This window comes from Phlebotomus papatasi, chromosome 1 (genome assembly GCF_024763615.1).
Source record: "Phlebotomus papatasi isolate M1 chromosome 1, Ppap_2.1, whole genome shotgun sequence".
Lineage (NCBI taxonomy): Eukaryota > Metazoa > Arthropoda > Insecta > Diptera > Psychodidae > Phlebotomus > Phlebotomus papatasi.
In genome coordinates, this window is record NC_077222.1 from 24,242,438 (window position 1) to 24,256,036 (window position 13,599).

Below are 13,599 nucleotides of genomic sequence, written 5' to 3' on the forward strand. Positions count from 1 at the left end.
GAGTTTTCTTGAGAAATGAAAGAGGTCACAATGTAATTTGTATCAATGGGGTGCCTATCAAATTTCTCTTTTCCTATTTCTAATGGCAACCTACTTAAGCTCAACTTTCTCGTAATCATTTCTCATCTACTTTCCAACGTACCCTTTCCAAGACTCTATGTTCTTTTTTTCTTCCATCATCTTTGTCATCATTTAGCGAAACTAATGAGTTCAATTGGGAATGGTGAAATTTTTCCAGGGAGGCATTTGAGAGAAATAGCCGAGCAGTTGAATTGAGTCCGGATCATGTTCCTGATATTAATGTAATTACTGGGGTGCTAAAGGACTATCTCAGGGAACTTCCAGAGCCTCTATTTACTAGATGTCTTTTCCAAATGACCTTAGATGCTTTAGGTGAGTATCAAACGTTTATTTTATCCCTTGATAATCATTCAACCATCAACACTGAATTTTCTGTCCACTATTTACCATTCTTTCTGCAACGACGTCTTTTCCCTTCAAGTAGCTGTTTGCTTACCAGACGATCCTGAAGGCAACGCAAAACTCATGTTAAGTATCTTAGACTGTCTCCCACGGGCAAATCGGGTAAGTTTTTCTGAATTTTTTAAAGGAATGTCCGGAAAACCTCATTTGTTTGATTTTTAGGCCACCCTTGTGTTCCTCCTTGATCATCTCTCACTGGTTGTGTCTGCGTCTGATCGCAATAAAATGTCAGCCCAGGCTCTGGCAACAGTCATGGGTCCACCACTGATGCTGCACTCCTCAGGAACATCCGGCGAGAATGTAGATCATGCACAACCTATTGCTGTACTGAAGTATCTCCTGCAAATCTGGCCACAGCCACAATCCGCAGCAGCTTCAGGTAACGTAGTCCAATTCACCTTTCCAAGATAATATCTAATCAATGTTGACTGTCGTGTTTCCTCGGTGGCTTTGTGGTTGCTGAGGAAGTTGTTTTCCAATTAGGATATCCTTGAGTGAAGATTTAGAATTTGAGACACAAACAAACACTCTACCCTTACCATCAATTTATTTTTTGAATTTCCAAGAATTATTTATTTTGTGTTTTTACTTTTGAAGAGAAAGAAAATGGATTTACATGCCTTAAGGTTGGAGGATTTGTTTTCACAATGCATGATTTCCGTTGAATTCCTTAAGCCAATCTTGATTCTTTAATACAAGATATTAAAAGGAACAATTTTACACGTTTTTGGTATGGATTCATTGATATGTAGGATTTTGGGACTACTTTCTAATGAAACATGCTCTGAAAAATAAGGTTTGTAACGATTTATTTCCGATTTATTCTACTCAATCCATTTTAAGACAAATCCTGAAAAATATCTTTTTAATTTGATTAAAAGAGATATTTTTTATTGGTGTGTAAATGAAACGGAAACCATAAATTGATATGCTTAGACAAGCAAGAGGAACTTATCGTATATGCATTTCTCTATTAAAATTGTAAAGGCCCAAAAAATAGTGCATTTTTTTAATTAAAGAGAAAATGAAATGGTTTTGAATTTTTTTGGAATTTTAGATTTAATTTAAGATGATTTATAATCAATTTTTGATTTTTTACTGTCCATTTTAAATTATTTATTGAATAATTTGAATTATTCACTGAACAATCAAATAATTTATAATGCAAAAATATTTTATTTTAAACTTTGAATTATAAGAGATTTAAAGGAGAATAGAGCTAAACTAAACAAATGTTTAAAACGTTATAGATATTGAAAACAAAACAATTTAAATATTTCAGTTTAAAGATTTATCCACATGTAGGGTAAATTGAGCTAATTCAAAACCTGCTCCAAATGGAAATTTTTCGCTACTCCCAAAGGAAACGTCATTGTTTCGTAAACAAAAAGGGTTTTTCTGAAGTGTCTGCAAATGCTTCAATAGGAAACCCTGGAAATATGTTTCTTTTGGAGAGATGTTCCAATTGTTTCAGATGGGAAAGGAGAAAAGACCAGGAATAAGAATAAATTCTGCACGTAGGAGCAACTCAACAAGGTTTTGGAAGCCTTTCGTCGCGGTTTCACTTACACTGTTTGTCTCCAATTAGAAACTTTCCCTTGTCTCCATTTGGATTAATTTGTTTCCAATAGCAGCATTTTACACTAGTGTATTTTTCTTGTATTTAAGAAGTTTTCAAATTATATTTAAAGAATTTTCACTAAACATTAACATTCTGGAAGAGTCAAGGAGCAACTTTATGTAATTCTCTTCAGAAAAAAATGCACTTAATGTGTTGAATCTTCTGTTAAAGTTAAAGCGCCCGGAAATGGTTTTGAATTAGGACATTTACCCAAATTTAAAATTTAATTTGTAATTCCAGAAAATATGTCTCATAGCTAATTAAATACCTATGCACTTTATCAGTCTTTTTTCGGTCTGGCCTAATATATCTTTGATAGTATATCACAAATATTTTACTTCTAAATTTAAAAAAAAATATGTGAATTATGTTAAAATTATTGCATAGAATTGAATATGAATAACGGAAAATCGTGAAGTTAAAGGTTTTCAGTTTTATTCAAAAATTTTAAAAAGTTCTTTTTTATTTTGTGATTTTTGAATATTTAAAGTCAATATTATCAATATTATATAAATCAACATCTTTAAAAGTCCTTTAAAAAAAAGAATAAGACAAGACAGTAATTAGTTCCCTTTAATAAAGAATCAAGTCACAGATTAATAAAGTATTGCTCACGTTTTAATGAACTTAAATGAGCTTAAATTTTGCTTTTTTCTTATTTTTATATTTAATTCTGAATATTTAAAGTCGATATTAAATAAATAAAAAATTTTTAAAAGTCGGTTTTGTAAAAAAAACAGTAACCAGTTTGTTTATAAAAAAAATCATTTAAGATTGTTAGAAGGTTCTTGCTTCGGATTGGAAATTAAAGGAAAATTATCCAATAGATTTTGAAAAATTAACAAAATTGTTTATTATTTAGATTTTGGAGGCATTTGGCAACCGGGATAAGCCTCCAGTCTGAAGCCGGTATTACATCTCATGAAATTCTTATAAACTTGAACTTCATTTTTGAGTTTTTTTTTTTTACAAAATTTACGATAATATTGCCAAAAAATAGTATTTTAATCTCTTCAAATCAATAGAGAATAAAAATCCTTTTTTTTCAAATTTAATAAAAATATGTAAGAATTTTATTTAAATATTTAAACTTAAAAATTTGTATCCCTAATACTACCATAATAATTTTGTATATTTGCCGATGAAAATGAATACTTTCTCTTCATAGGAGATATATTTCTATTTTGAAAAAAAAAATCCTTAACAAAATCTACTTCAAATTCTAAAATTCCTTCTTGATAGTGAGTTATAAATAAAATTTTCAGGAACTTTATATTATTAAAGAACAATCTTATAAACAACAATTTCTTAAAAAACCAAAATTTTAAAATTGAAAGTGTATGGGTAATAATTTAGGCTTCCAATTGAGACAGTCCATTATGGCCTAAATAGACTCAAGACCAGATGATCTTTGAAAATATTGAGACTGTACAATTTGGGATTAAAGATAGGAGAAAAAGCCCATGCTACTTATGATCTTACGCTTCGTAATGGGTAAATTTTTTCTGTCTTTCTGAATAAATATAACTCCGCAATATTCTAGAAACCGGACACTTTCCTCTAGTTTTTAAAATATAAGTGCGATGTGTCACATCTATTGAGAAACATAGAAAGAATTTAGGCATTACGAATCTTGGGATCGTACAAAGCATGGACGGACACTTTCCCTTATACATATCCCACTCTTTGATATACTGAGGACATAGGATCATCTATTAGAGATGTTCTAAGCCCTGTAGTTTCTTTATCTAATCTTTATAGATAGATATTATTTTGAGGCTCAGTTAAGCAGTATTACGAGTTTGAAAAAGGATGTGGAGAGCTGTTATATCTTCACTCATGCACAAGTATTGCATCACGACTTACACTATTCTCGTTTGCTTTAGAATAAGCTAATTAAAGTTCTGAAGTTTCGGAATTTATAGGCCCTTACGGCGTTATCACACTTTCACATTAAAATTTTAATGTGATTCACATTAATTGTCGCTTGTGAGCGTCCAAATATGTTATTTGTGTCTTAAGCTGTCTACACATTATCAAAAATTCTGTAAAAAATGACATTAAAAAAAGTTCTTTAAAAAAATCGCCTCTAGACTAGTGAATTTTTTTTTTAAAAAAACTGGATTTTTTACAGAAATTTGTATAGTGTGTAGGCGATTTTGTAAAAAAACGACCCATTTTTTTTTTAAAAATCAAGGTTTTTTTCTTTAAAAAAATTCTTTTAAAAAAATGCCTCTACACACTGGGACAATTTTTTACAAAACAGTTTTTTAAAAAAATTTTTAAAAAATTTTTTAAAGAATTTTTTTAAAAAATGCTCATAATGTGTAGACAGCTTTAGAGTCACTTAATATTTGGGTTTTTTCTATTTATTGATAAAGAAGTAGACTTGGCCTGCAAAAATAAGTTTAAATTTACCTAAAGCATAAATATTTTTCACATTAAAAAATTAAAGAGAAAATCGCATTAATTTTTCGCATTAATACTATAAATCAAATTTATATCAAATTTTGCGGGCCAAGTCTACCTTTTTATCAACATATAGATCAAATTTTGAATATAAAATGATTCAAACACACAAATTACACATTTGAACTCTCACCAGCGACAATTAATGTGAATCATATTAAAATTTTAATGTGCAAGTGTGATAACACAGTTACTCTTGGACTTTCAACTTTAATCTTAATTTTCTTCAATTTAATTTCTTTTTCAAATATATTTATCGTGTATAAATTATATTCTGAATATAACAAAAAGACATAATAAAAAGTGGGTCCTTAAAGCTAAATTATTTATTATTTGTCTTTAGTTGTTTTTAAATTAATTTATTTAATTACAAAGTATAATTTCAACTTTATTAATCTAAAAGTGTAATTTTCATGTGATAAAATCTTATCAAACATACAGCATTTGAAAGCAAGACAATTTAATTATTTAAACTTTTGAAAGTTGAATTTACGATTGTCATATACGACGTCCTGCAAAAAGACTTTATTGCACAACTTCAGACCTTTCTTTTCAGAGTTGACATGATATCCACTTTAGAGTAAATGTTAATAAAAAATAAGAACGTGGCTAGTTTCAAAAGAAAGTTCTTGTATTGAGATTTTTCCTACAATTGCATCTTGTTCTCAAATCATTCATTGTGCAAGTGCTCGTAAAAGCTACTTTTTTGTCATTAAAAAAAATCCCTCCTTCAGCAGTATTTGTACGTTGTATTACCCTTAATCGTTTTTGCTTGTCATTGTTGTTGCAAGAGTAGTTTTCTTTTGCCATGGGTGCATAAACTTAGAAAAGCTCCTACCAATCTGTAAGTGCATTCAGAGCTCTGCTACATTGCTTTTTGTAAATTAATTGTTGGCAGTGTTTCATTTTCTTTCTCAACTTAAATTATCGGGTGGAAATTGAAAGAAAATAATTCTTGTATATTTCCTCTTCTACAGATACTGTTGTCTCTGCATTCGCACCTACACAACACTACACAGTAAATCAATATGACATTACAATTTATACTGAAAAAAAAAATACATTGAGACAGAAACCATAAGTAAAATGTGCTAGAATGAAAATTTGTTTGCTTAAGTCATTACAACTTTTTTCATTTTGTAGATTTGTTCTTTCCATTTTTTGTTTCGTGTGCCTTTGAGTTGCATACCCAAAAGAAGGTTGTTCACAAGAGGAGGATATTGGTGAAAAAATGCTCAAGTGCTGGACACCAACCTCTTGCGTGCAATCCTTTTTCGGGGGATTTTGTAAAGTTTTGCTGAAGTTCATGGTTTTTCTTTTGTTCTCATGCTTCGCCCCATCTCTGTGGGTTGTTTACTTTTTTTCTGTGTGTTTGAGAAATCCGGAAAGTTACAAAAAAGCCAAGTTGCAAGAGCTTTTTCATGGCCTTTGGAACGAATTCAGCTTGTGGTTAATACAGAGTCCTATGTAGACAGGTCGACGCAGCGAGCCACTCGGGCAGCGTGGAAACAGAGCCAGTGCATTGCCAGCGGCCAAACCACCGGTATCGTCCAGCCTCCATATCTCACCCTCGGCGGTGGGCAGCCAATCTCAAGGCCCTCTTCCGCTCTCAGCCACTCTCAGCAATCGTGCGTCTCCATCAGCAGCGGGTCTATTAGCTCAATCGCCTCAAGCCTCGCCGCTAGCTGCCCAACAGGTGATGATTCCATTTACTCAAAATCAATACGCTCCTTTGAGTAATTTCATGTTTACTGACGACTTTCCCTCTGGAACTACAACCCTCAATTTGAATTCTACCCTCATATGTGAAGTTTAACTTTGAAAGTATCAAGTACACACAAAAACACCCTAATTAGGATTTACTTTATATTCGGCTTTATAAACAATCACAAAGTTAGTTTTCAAGATTTGGGACTCTGAATTAATCCTGTGACTTTCCGGTAATTTAAAATTATTTTACGCACTATTCTAGGTCAGGATGGGACTTATTTTCTTTACAGTGCCATAAGTTGCTTTAAGTTCCATAACATTTAGATTATTATAATGAAATAAACTTTTTAAGAAAGCTTCACTCAAATAAGTTTAGATCACACTGTCTTGAATAGGTATGGGCAAATTAGGAAGATGTTTATTATTATTTTTTTAATATAGTAAGAGGCGATCAAAACATAAACCATTTAGAGTAAAGTGGGGCACCTTTAGAATTGCTATTTTTCACCTATTTTTAAATAAAGTGGAGCTTTATCGTGATATTATTTAGCTGCACAAACAGATTGAGAAGCTAAATTACGTTATGATATGGCTCAGTTCTAATTAGGAGAAAAATCCTAATTTCAAAGGTGTCCTACTTCCCCTATCAGCCCCTACTACGAAGTACAAATTACATTAAAATTTCTATAAATATGAGCACGTTTTATATACCCAGTGTCACAAAGCAAAAGAAAATTCTGCTGAGTCTTTATTAATTAGGTTCCTCATCAATAGGGTGTTTCAAGTTAATTCCGAAAAATCCATCTTAATTCAGTCTAAAGAATAAAGAAGAATGAAGTATATCAGATGTGTCAACGGGTCCTGGTCAAAATCCCGAACGCCAAAATCTCGAATTCTTAAAAGTGTCATAGCGGTCATAGCTAATCCCACGATTGCATCCGCACTTGCTGGAGGCAAAGGAAAATCTTCTGTGTCTTGGGAAATTATTCTAAACATTTTCCTCCATATAATTTCATCCCTTTCACGATTTTGAACATTCGGGATTTTGGCTTTCGGGATCTTGGATATCGAGATTTCGGCCTTTTCGGGATTTTGGCGTTCAGGATTTTGGCTTTCGGGATTTTGGTATTTAAGATTTTGGCTGCCACCGGTATCAACCGTGTCAAAATTTCTATTCAGAGCTCATTGGAATGCTCTGACCTAGTCCCCGGCAAGTGGCCTTCAAAGTTGAAGCCAATTTCTTACTTTCACATACAAATGCGTATGGGAATTTTTCTGCACTCGTGATCGTTATGCTAAATATTTAAAAAGTGAGAAGTTTTTCCGTATTATAAGATACCTTTCCGTATGGAAGGATGAATATACTAAATTTTTGTTTAAATAATTTTTTTCCTTGGAGCACTGTGAGCTGAGTCCGAGATCAATTTAGAAATTGGTTTCAAATAGTTCCATTTAAAAAGGCCAACTTGCCAGGCGCTAAGCTCTGACACCCGTACAAATTTTATGTAGAAGAGGCAAAAACAGTTCGTCATTTTACGTCCTTAATAACGTAACGTAACGGTCTTGAGAGACCTAAGGATTAGCCGAGAGACGGCTTAGCGTAATTATATTAGAAATAATGGTTAAACTTCATTTCTATAATTTTCCAGTAAGTCGTCTCTCGGCTTAAGTCGTAAGTGTGTCTAGGGCATAACTGTTATTTTAATAATTATTATTTACAAAGAGCTATGAGCGAATAACCACACTAGCTCTTGTCTTGGTATTTAAACTCTTGAAATTAGTTCTGGGTTGGTTATTAATGATATTTTGTTGCTAAACAAATCAAAAGGCAAAGCATTATTTCCATTATTTCAAATCAGTTCCGTATTCTATGGACAAGGGTTAACTCATTTCGGGAAAAATGGGCCAACCTAACCAGAGAACCTCTGGGTAAACCAAGGAACCCTGGGAACACGGGAAATTCGGGGAACCCACATGGAGCTCCAGGGAACTCGGGGAACCCATAGATTTTTTCAAGAAACTGACGGAGAAACCCGGAAACCCACACACTTTTCAGGGAAATCTCCGGGAACTCAAGAAATCCATACATTTCTCAGGGAACTTTATGAAAAGCCAGGGAACCCATACATTTTTCAGGAAACGTACGGGGAAGTCGGAGAATCCAGACTTCATGGAACTCACGGGGAAACTCGGGGAATCAACAATTTTTTCCGAGAACTCCTTCTAAACCTTCTAAATCTAAATATTGAATTAAGGCTAAATTATAGCAGATCAGAAGCAACGAGTCTACTTCGTAGGTGAACTAGTTCGTTAGGTGTACGTTCCCAACGAATTTATGTAAAAGTCGGTTCTTCTATAAATATCGCAACGGTCATATTTTGAAAGTTACGAGTATTTTTCTCTCGTGAAACTGCACCGATGTAGGAAGTGAGCCTAATGAAAGTGAAGTGGGTCTGATTTGATGGATAAATTACTCATCCCAAGGCCTAGGGCAACATCTATTTATCGAATATAAATTAAAAGAGATGGCAAAACGTTCCAGCTTTGCGAAATCCTCGAACTCATTAGATAGAGCTCAACGTGAATTAGTTTTTCGCATGATCCTTTAGTACTTGCTAATCTACTTAGAGATCAAATTGATTTATAAATCAGAAAAGCATCATTTGAAAATAAAAAAAATCGTTACTTAACCCGTTCACTAGCAATAAAGACCGATGCAATCGGGTTCAAAATTTCAATGCATTTCCAAAAAATCCAAATTTAACCAAATCGATTGAAAAATGGGCCCTCCAAAATGCTTGGCCTTTGACATTCAATAATTCAAAATGGCGAATTTTCCGGTCATAGACATGATGGGCTAAATATTCACCTGGACTACCTATAAAACATATCTGAAAATTATTGAAAAATCTTGGGCGAATTTTGAGGTAAACCGAAAAAACATGTTTTCTGTGGCGATAGAGGGGATGGGGAAGGGAAAAAACGTCAAAAGATATTGTTTTTTTTTATTGGGGGTCATTGTAGACTAGAAGTCGATATCTCTTACTGTTTAAGCTCCAGAACTGTGACAAGTTGAAAAAAGACGATTATATAACTACTCTCTCTTTGAGTTCGAGCAGTAAAAATCATATTGTTTACAATTATGCCATGTTTACTACTGCCCCGGTAATACCCCTAAGCCTTAATTGAGTTCACTTATATAATATTAGAAGTTCGAAGACGGAACTTAGAAACTGTAGGTGCCAAATTTCTTTCAACTTCATCGGATTGAACTGTCCGGGATGAATGATTTTAACTTACTGAAATAATTGTGTTAATTGCCAAAGCAATAAGAGTACCATATTAATAATCTTAAGTACCATTATGCCCTAGACACACTTACGACTTAAACCGAGAGACGACTTAGTGGAAAATGATGGAAATGTAGTTTGGCCATTATTTCTAACATAATTGCGCTAAGCCGTCTCTCGGATAATCCTCAGGTCTGTCAAGGCCCTTATCATAGGAGTAAAGGGTAAGCATTGGTGGATTCGATTGTCGACTGGGTTAGAACATACCGAAGGTCTCGAAATACAAAGCAATTTTAATGGCTCTTTTAGTATAATAAATCATTTACTCTTAATGTCTTATACCACTATCAAAACTTTAGAAAAAATCTTGTATGATTAGATATTAGAAAACATTGTTAAGCTAAAGTATGGCTGAACATTCAGTATTCAAGCCATATAAAGCCTTCAAAATGATGGTTTAATCTTATTCTAGAATGATTTCTAGGATGATATCTGAAAGCTTAAAAGTTAAGTTGCCCTAATTTGAACATTTTAAGTTAAATAAAAGAAAGTTCTGCCTGATCAAAAGTTTCTGATTCCTGATCAAACGAATTCAAAAAATATGGGATCCCGAGTACCTCGAGTTCTTGATGAGTTTATCGTAGGTTTTCAGCCAGAGTAGCTCAAGTTCAATATAATGCGTTACCACTTAACCTGATTTGAAATTAGAAAAATTAAAGAATGTTGTTAAATCTCGAGTTCTTAAGTTCGAAGACGATATTAGAGGGCTTCATTTATTCACTGGAACTTAATGTGATTCCCTGTTAAAATCGAACCCGGGGCATCTCCATTACAAAATCAATAACTCCACAACTTAAGCTGAAGTTTCTATTATATGGAAAATTTAACTGATAAAATGAACTTTCCTAGTGTTTTCATTTAATTTCACAAAATTACAGTTCCCAATTGACAATAGTTTGAAATGACTTAGTCCACAATCTGCAATTTAATTAAAGTTTTAACTTAAAATTTTGTAACATAGTTTATGAACCAAAAAGTACTTTTCTTGTTTCTCTTTAAACTTTATATCATTCACATAATGTTTTTTATTAATTTCCGTATTTTCAACTTGTTTTGTAGCGCCCTCCATCGGTGGCCTCAGCGGTCTCGGGGGTGCGCGTCCAGTCGCCACCCGCCACACCCTCCCCCGGCAGTAGTTCCGCTTCGTCAACTGGCTCGGAGTCGGGTGAGTGTTGTAGCCATCCAAATAAACTTTCAGTGTCCTATTCCACATTTCGTAATTGCTTTATCATTCATTCACCACGATGTTCGTGGTGAGTGAAAAGAAGTTGAGCAATTGAATTGATGGAAGTTCAAAGCTTGAGACTTCAAGTGCAATTTTCGCAAAACTTCTTCGCACAGACCTAATTCAATTTGGCGGCATGTCTGTATCTGGGTTTTTGCAAGATGAACTCCGAGGAGAGTTGTAAACTGGAAATTGTCGTAAAATTGTTTAAAGGGGTGTGGATTAGGGTGGTACATGTTGGAAAAATAAATAGTTGAGTGTTGTTGAATTTGAGTGAGTGCGAGGGTTTGAAGGGAGGGGCTGGAGGATGGTTTTTGAGGCTGTGAAGGGTTTGTAGTTAGTTGATATGCTAATTCACTTTCTGTGTTCTATGCTCAAGGCACAGACACGGTGAAGAGAGGTGCCTCGCCGGCAATGAGTCTGTCTTCTGTGGCATCTGCATCGACAGTACGCCTGCGGGAGTCGGGTAGTTCGCATTCGGTGAAGCAACCGCTGGATGGAAATGGGCGACCACAGAAGAATGGAACCACTGACATCAATACATCCACCGCAGAGCAACAATTGACATCTCGCAGTGGTTTCCACTCCACCGATACATCATCACTCACCAATTATTTGTCCAAAATGTCATCGGGATCATCGTACATGGGTCAGCAGATGCGATCGAACCTGCCAACAACGTCCTCGGACAGCAGTAGTAGTACCTTCATGCTAAGAAATCAACTGATGTCTACCCTTGGTTACCAATTCTCCTCAGCCAGTCTGAGTAGTAGATTGTCAGAAACGACAACGTCAGTAAGTGCCCTGGCATCTGAGTACCTCAGGAAGACCCAGATGGACAGCTCAACAAGCCGAGCTGTGTCCTCAGTTACGGGTTCTCCCTTGACAACCAGGAGTACCTTCCAACAACCGTCAGATCCAGTATCCTCCGTATCCTCCGTTGCAGGACGATCAAGTCATTCGCCGACCTTTGCTATTAGCACTAGTGCTAACGGTGACACCGCGACATCCCATACTGAATCAGTCACGAGCAGTTCAAGTGCCCTGCTGTACGGCACGTTGCCCAAAAATGGTAGCCCGTACTCGGTCAGGGCTACAACAAATGGTGGTTCAACGTCCCCCTACAGCAGTACCACGAACAATATTGATCTCTTTGGCACGAGTAGCAGTGGAAATGGCTTCACATACGGCACCTATAGGGTACAGTATTCCTCGACAAATCCCTTCCTGCCCACCTACAATCCCGCCCAGTGCGAAACCACGCACTCAGCCATCCCAACGATCACCATTACGTCGAAAGACAGTGCTGCTGGAGCCATTTCCACAACGGCCTCCTCCAAGATTGACACTGAATAGAGGTAACACAACCCCATATCCCTACCCTTTCACCCTCAAAACGGCTTAAAGCCTATCAAGTAACACTCGACCGGTTGTACGTCTCACCACGAGAGGAAAAATCGCTTCGAGATAAAACAATGAAAGACTTAAAAGTGAATTTTCGCATGATTCAGTTGATTATCTCGACAATAAACAGCATTACAATAACATGTAAAATTCCAATAAACTTACCTTTTAAGAATTTATATTAATATTTAATAAAAAAAAGAAAAAAAACGCTACAAGGTTTAAACAACTTTAGGTAGACTAGTCACTTTTCTGGTGAAAGGAAAAAAACGCTTTTTGATGGTACATTTTTAGAAAATAAAAACAAAAAGAAAACAACTAATTATAAAAAATATAAAATAAAAAAAAATGCGAATAAAAATACTGTAGTTTAGAAGTGAGACAGTAAGGAGATGCAATGGCGGTTGTCCAGGAAGAAATCCTCTAAAATATTTTGGGCCAAACTAACTAAAAACAAACAAGATACTAAAAACTATCTCTTATACATTTTCTAATCTCTATCTATATTTGTAATAACTCTTCAAGTCTCTCTTGTACTCCCACTTTTCAAATTCCACCTTTTATACAGACAGACTAATTCTTAAAATCTTTACAAAACAACCTGTTCTGGAAAAATACAAAAAAAAACAACAATTTGCAGGATAAGAAATGTTAACGCAGGGTTATTTTTCTTTTGGTGAGAGAGCTAACTAAATTTTGCGAAAGCCTTAAAACGGGATAGACTTGTCTTGATTGAGGAGATTAAAGCTTATAAATCGTGAAACAGTAAAATACTGGTTATATTGTCGTAACAAATACGTAATGAAAAAGTACTGAAAGTCACGGGTAGCCTTCAGAATAAAACATATCGTTGGTTGCATTGAACGTTATCGTATCTGTATTTTTTGTGTCAGCATTTCACGCTAGAGGCAACGCGACGTATGAATCGTAGCGCTCATCAAACACAGATACAAAATAAATTAAGATACGACATCGGTTGATACAATCGATGATATAATGTGAACAAGTGTTTTCAGGTTAACGTGCAAAATAGCAAAAGTAACTACAGTAGAGCCCCGCTATAGGCCATCGCTCTATAGTCCACAATTTATCGACCGTTGATTTCAAAACACTGATTTCAAGTTAGGTTATGTTTTTTAGTACGCGACATGCAATGTTGTCATAATTATTTTAATATTTTTGGCAAACTTTATTGAGTAGTTGTGATAATTGTGATCCATAATGAAGAGGGCGAGGACAAATACCACAATCGCAAAGAAAGTGGAAGCCGTCGAGCAATTTCAATACTAAAAGTCGTTGATAATTTTAAAAAATTACATGGACTATAGTGCGAACCC

The 13,599-nt window shown here is 34.7% G+C and overlaps 1 protein-coding gene across 3 annotated transcripts in view; it reads left to right on the top strand.

Annotated features, from left to right (window-relative positions):
- Window positions 1-12,577, top strand: part of LOC129798295 (rho GTPase-activating protein 100F) — a 119,994-nt gene extending 107,417 nt beyond the window's left edge. The window contains exons 12-18 of one of the 3 annotated variants that reach the window (XM_055841358.1): window positions 239-393; window positions 506-585; window positions 646-862; window positions 5,551-5,591; window positions 6,045-6,269; window positions 10,693-10,798; window positions 11,238-12,577. In XM_055841358.1, the coding sequence (XP_055697333.1) occupies window positions 239-393; window positions 506-585; window positions 646-862; window positions 5,551-5,591; window positions 6,045-6,269; window positions 10,693-10,798; window positions 11,238-12,214 (1,801 nt within the window). In that variant the 3' untranslated portion in view covers window positions 12,215-12,577. Of the gene's footprint in view, window positions 1-238; window positions 394-505; window positions 586-645; window positions 863-5,550; window positions 5,592-6,044; window positions 6,270-10,692; window positions 10,799-11,237 lie in introns of those variants that run through there. The other 2 variants (XM_055841359.1, XM_055841360.1) reach the window with 2 other exon arrangements.
- The last annotated feature ends 1,022 nt before the right edge of the window (window positions 12,578-13,599 follow it).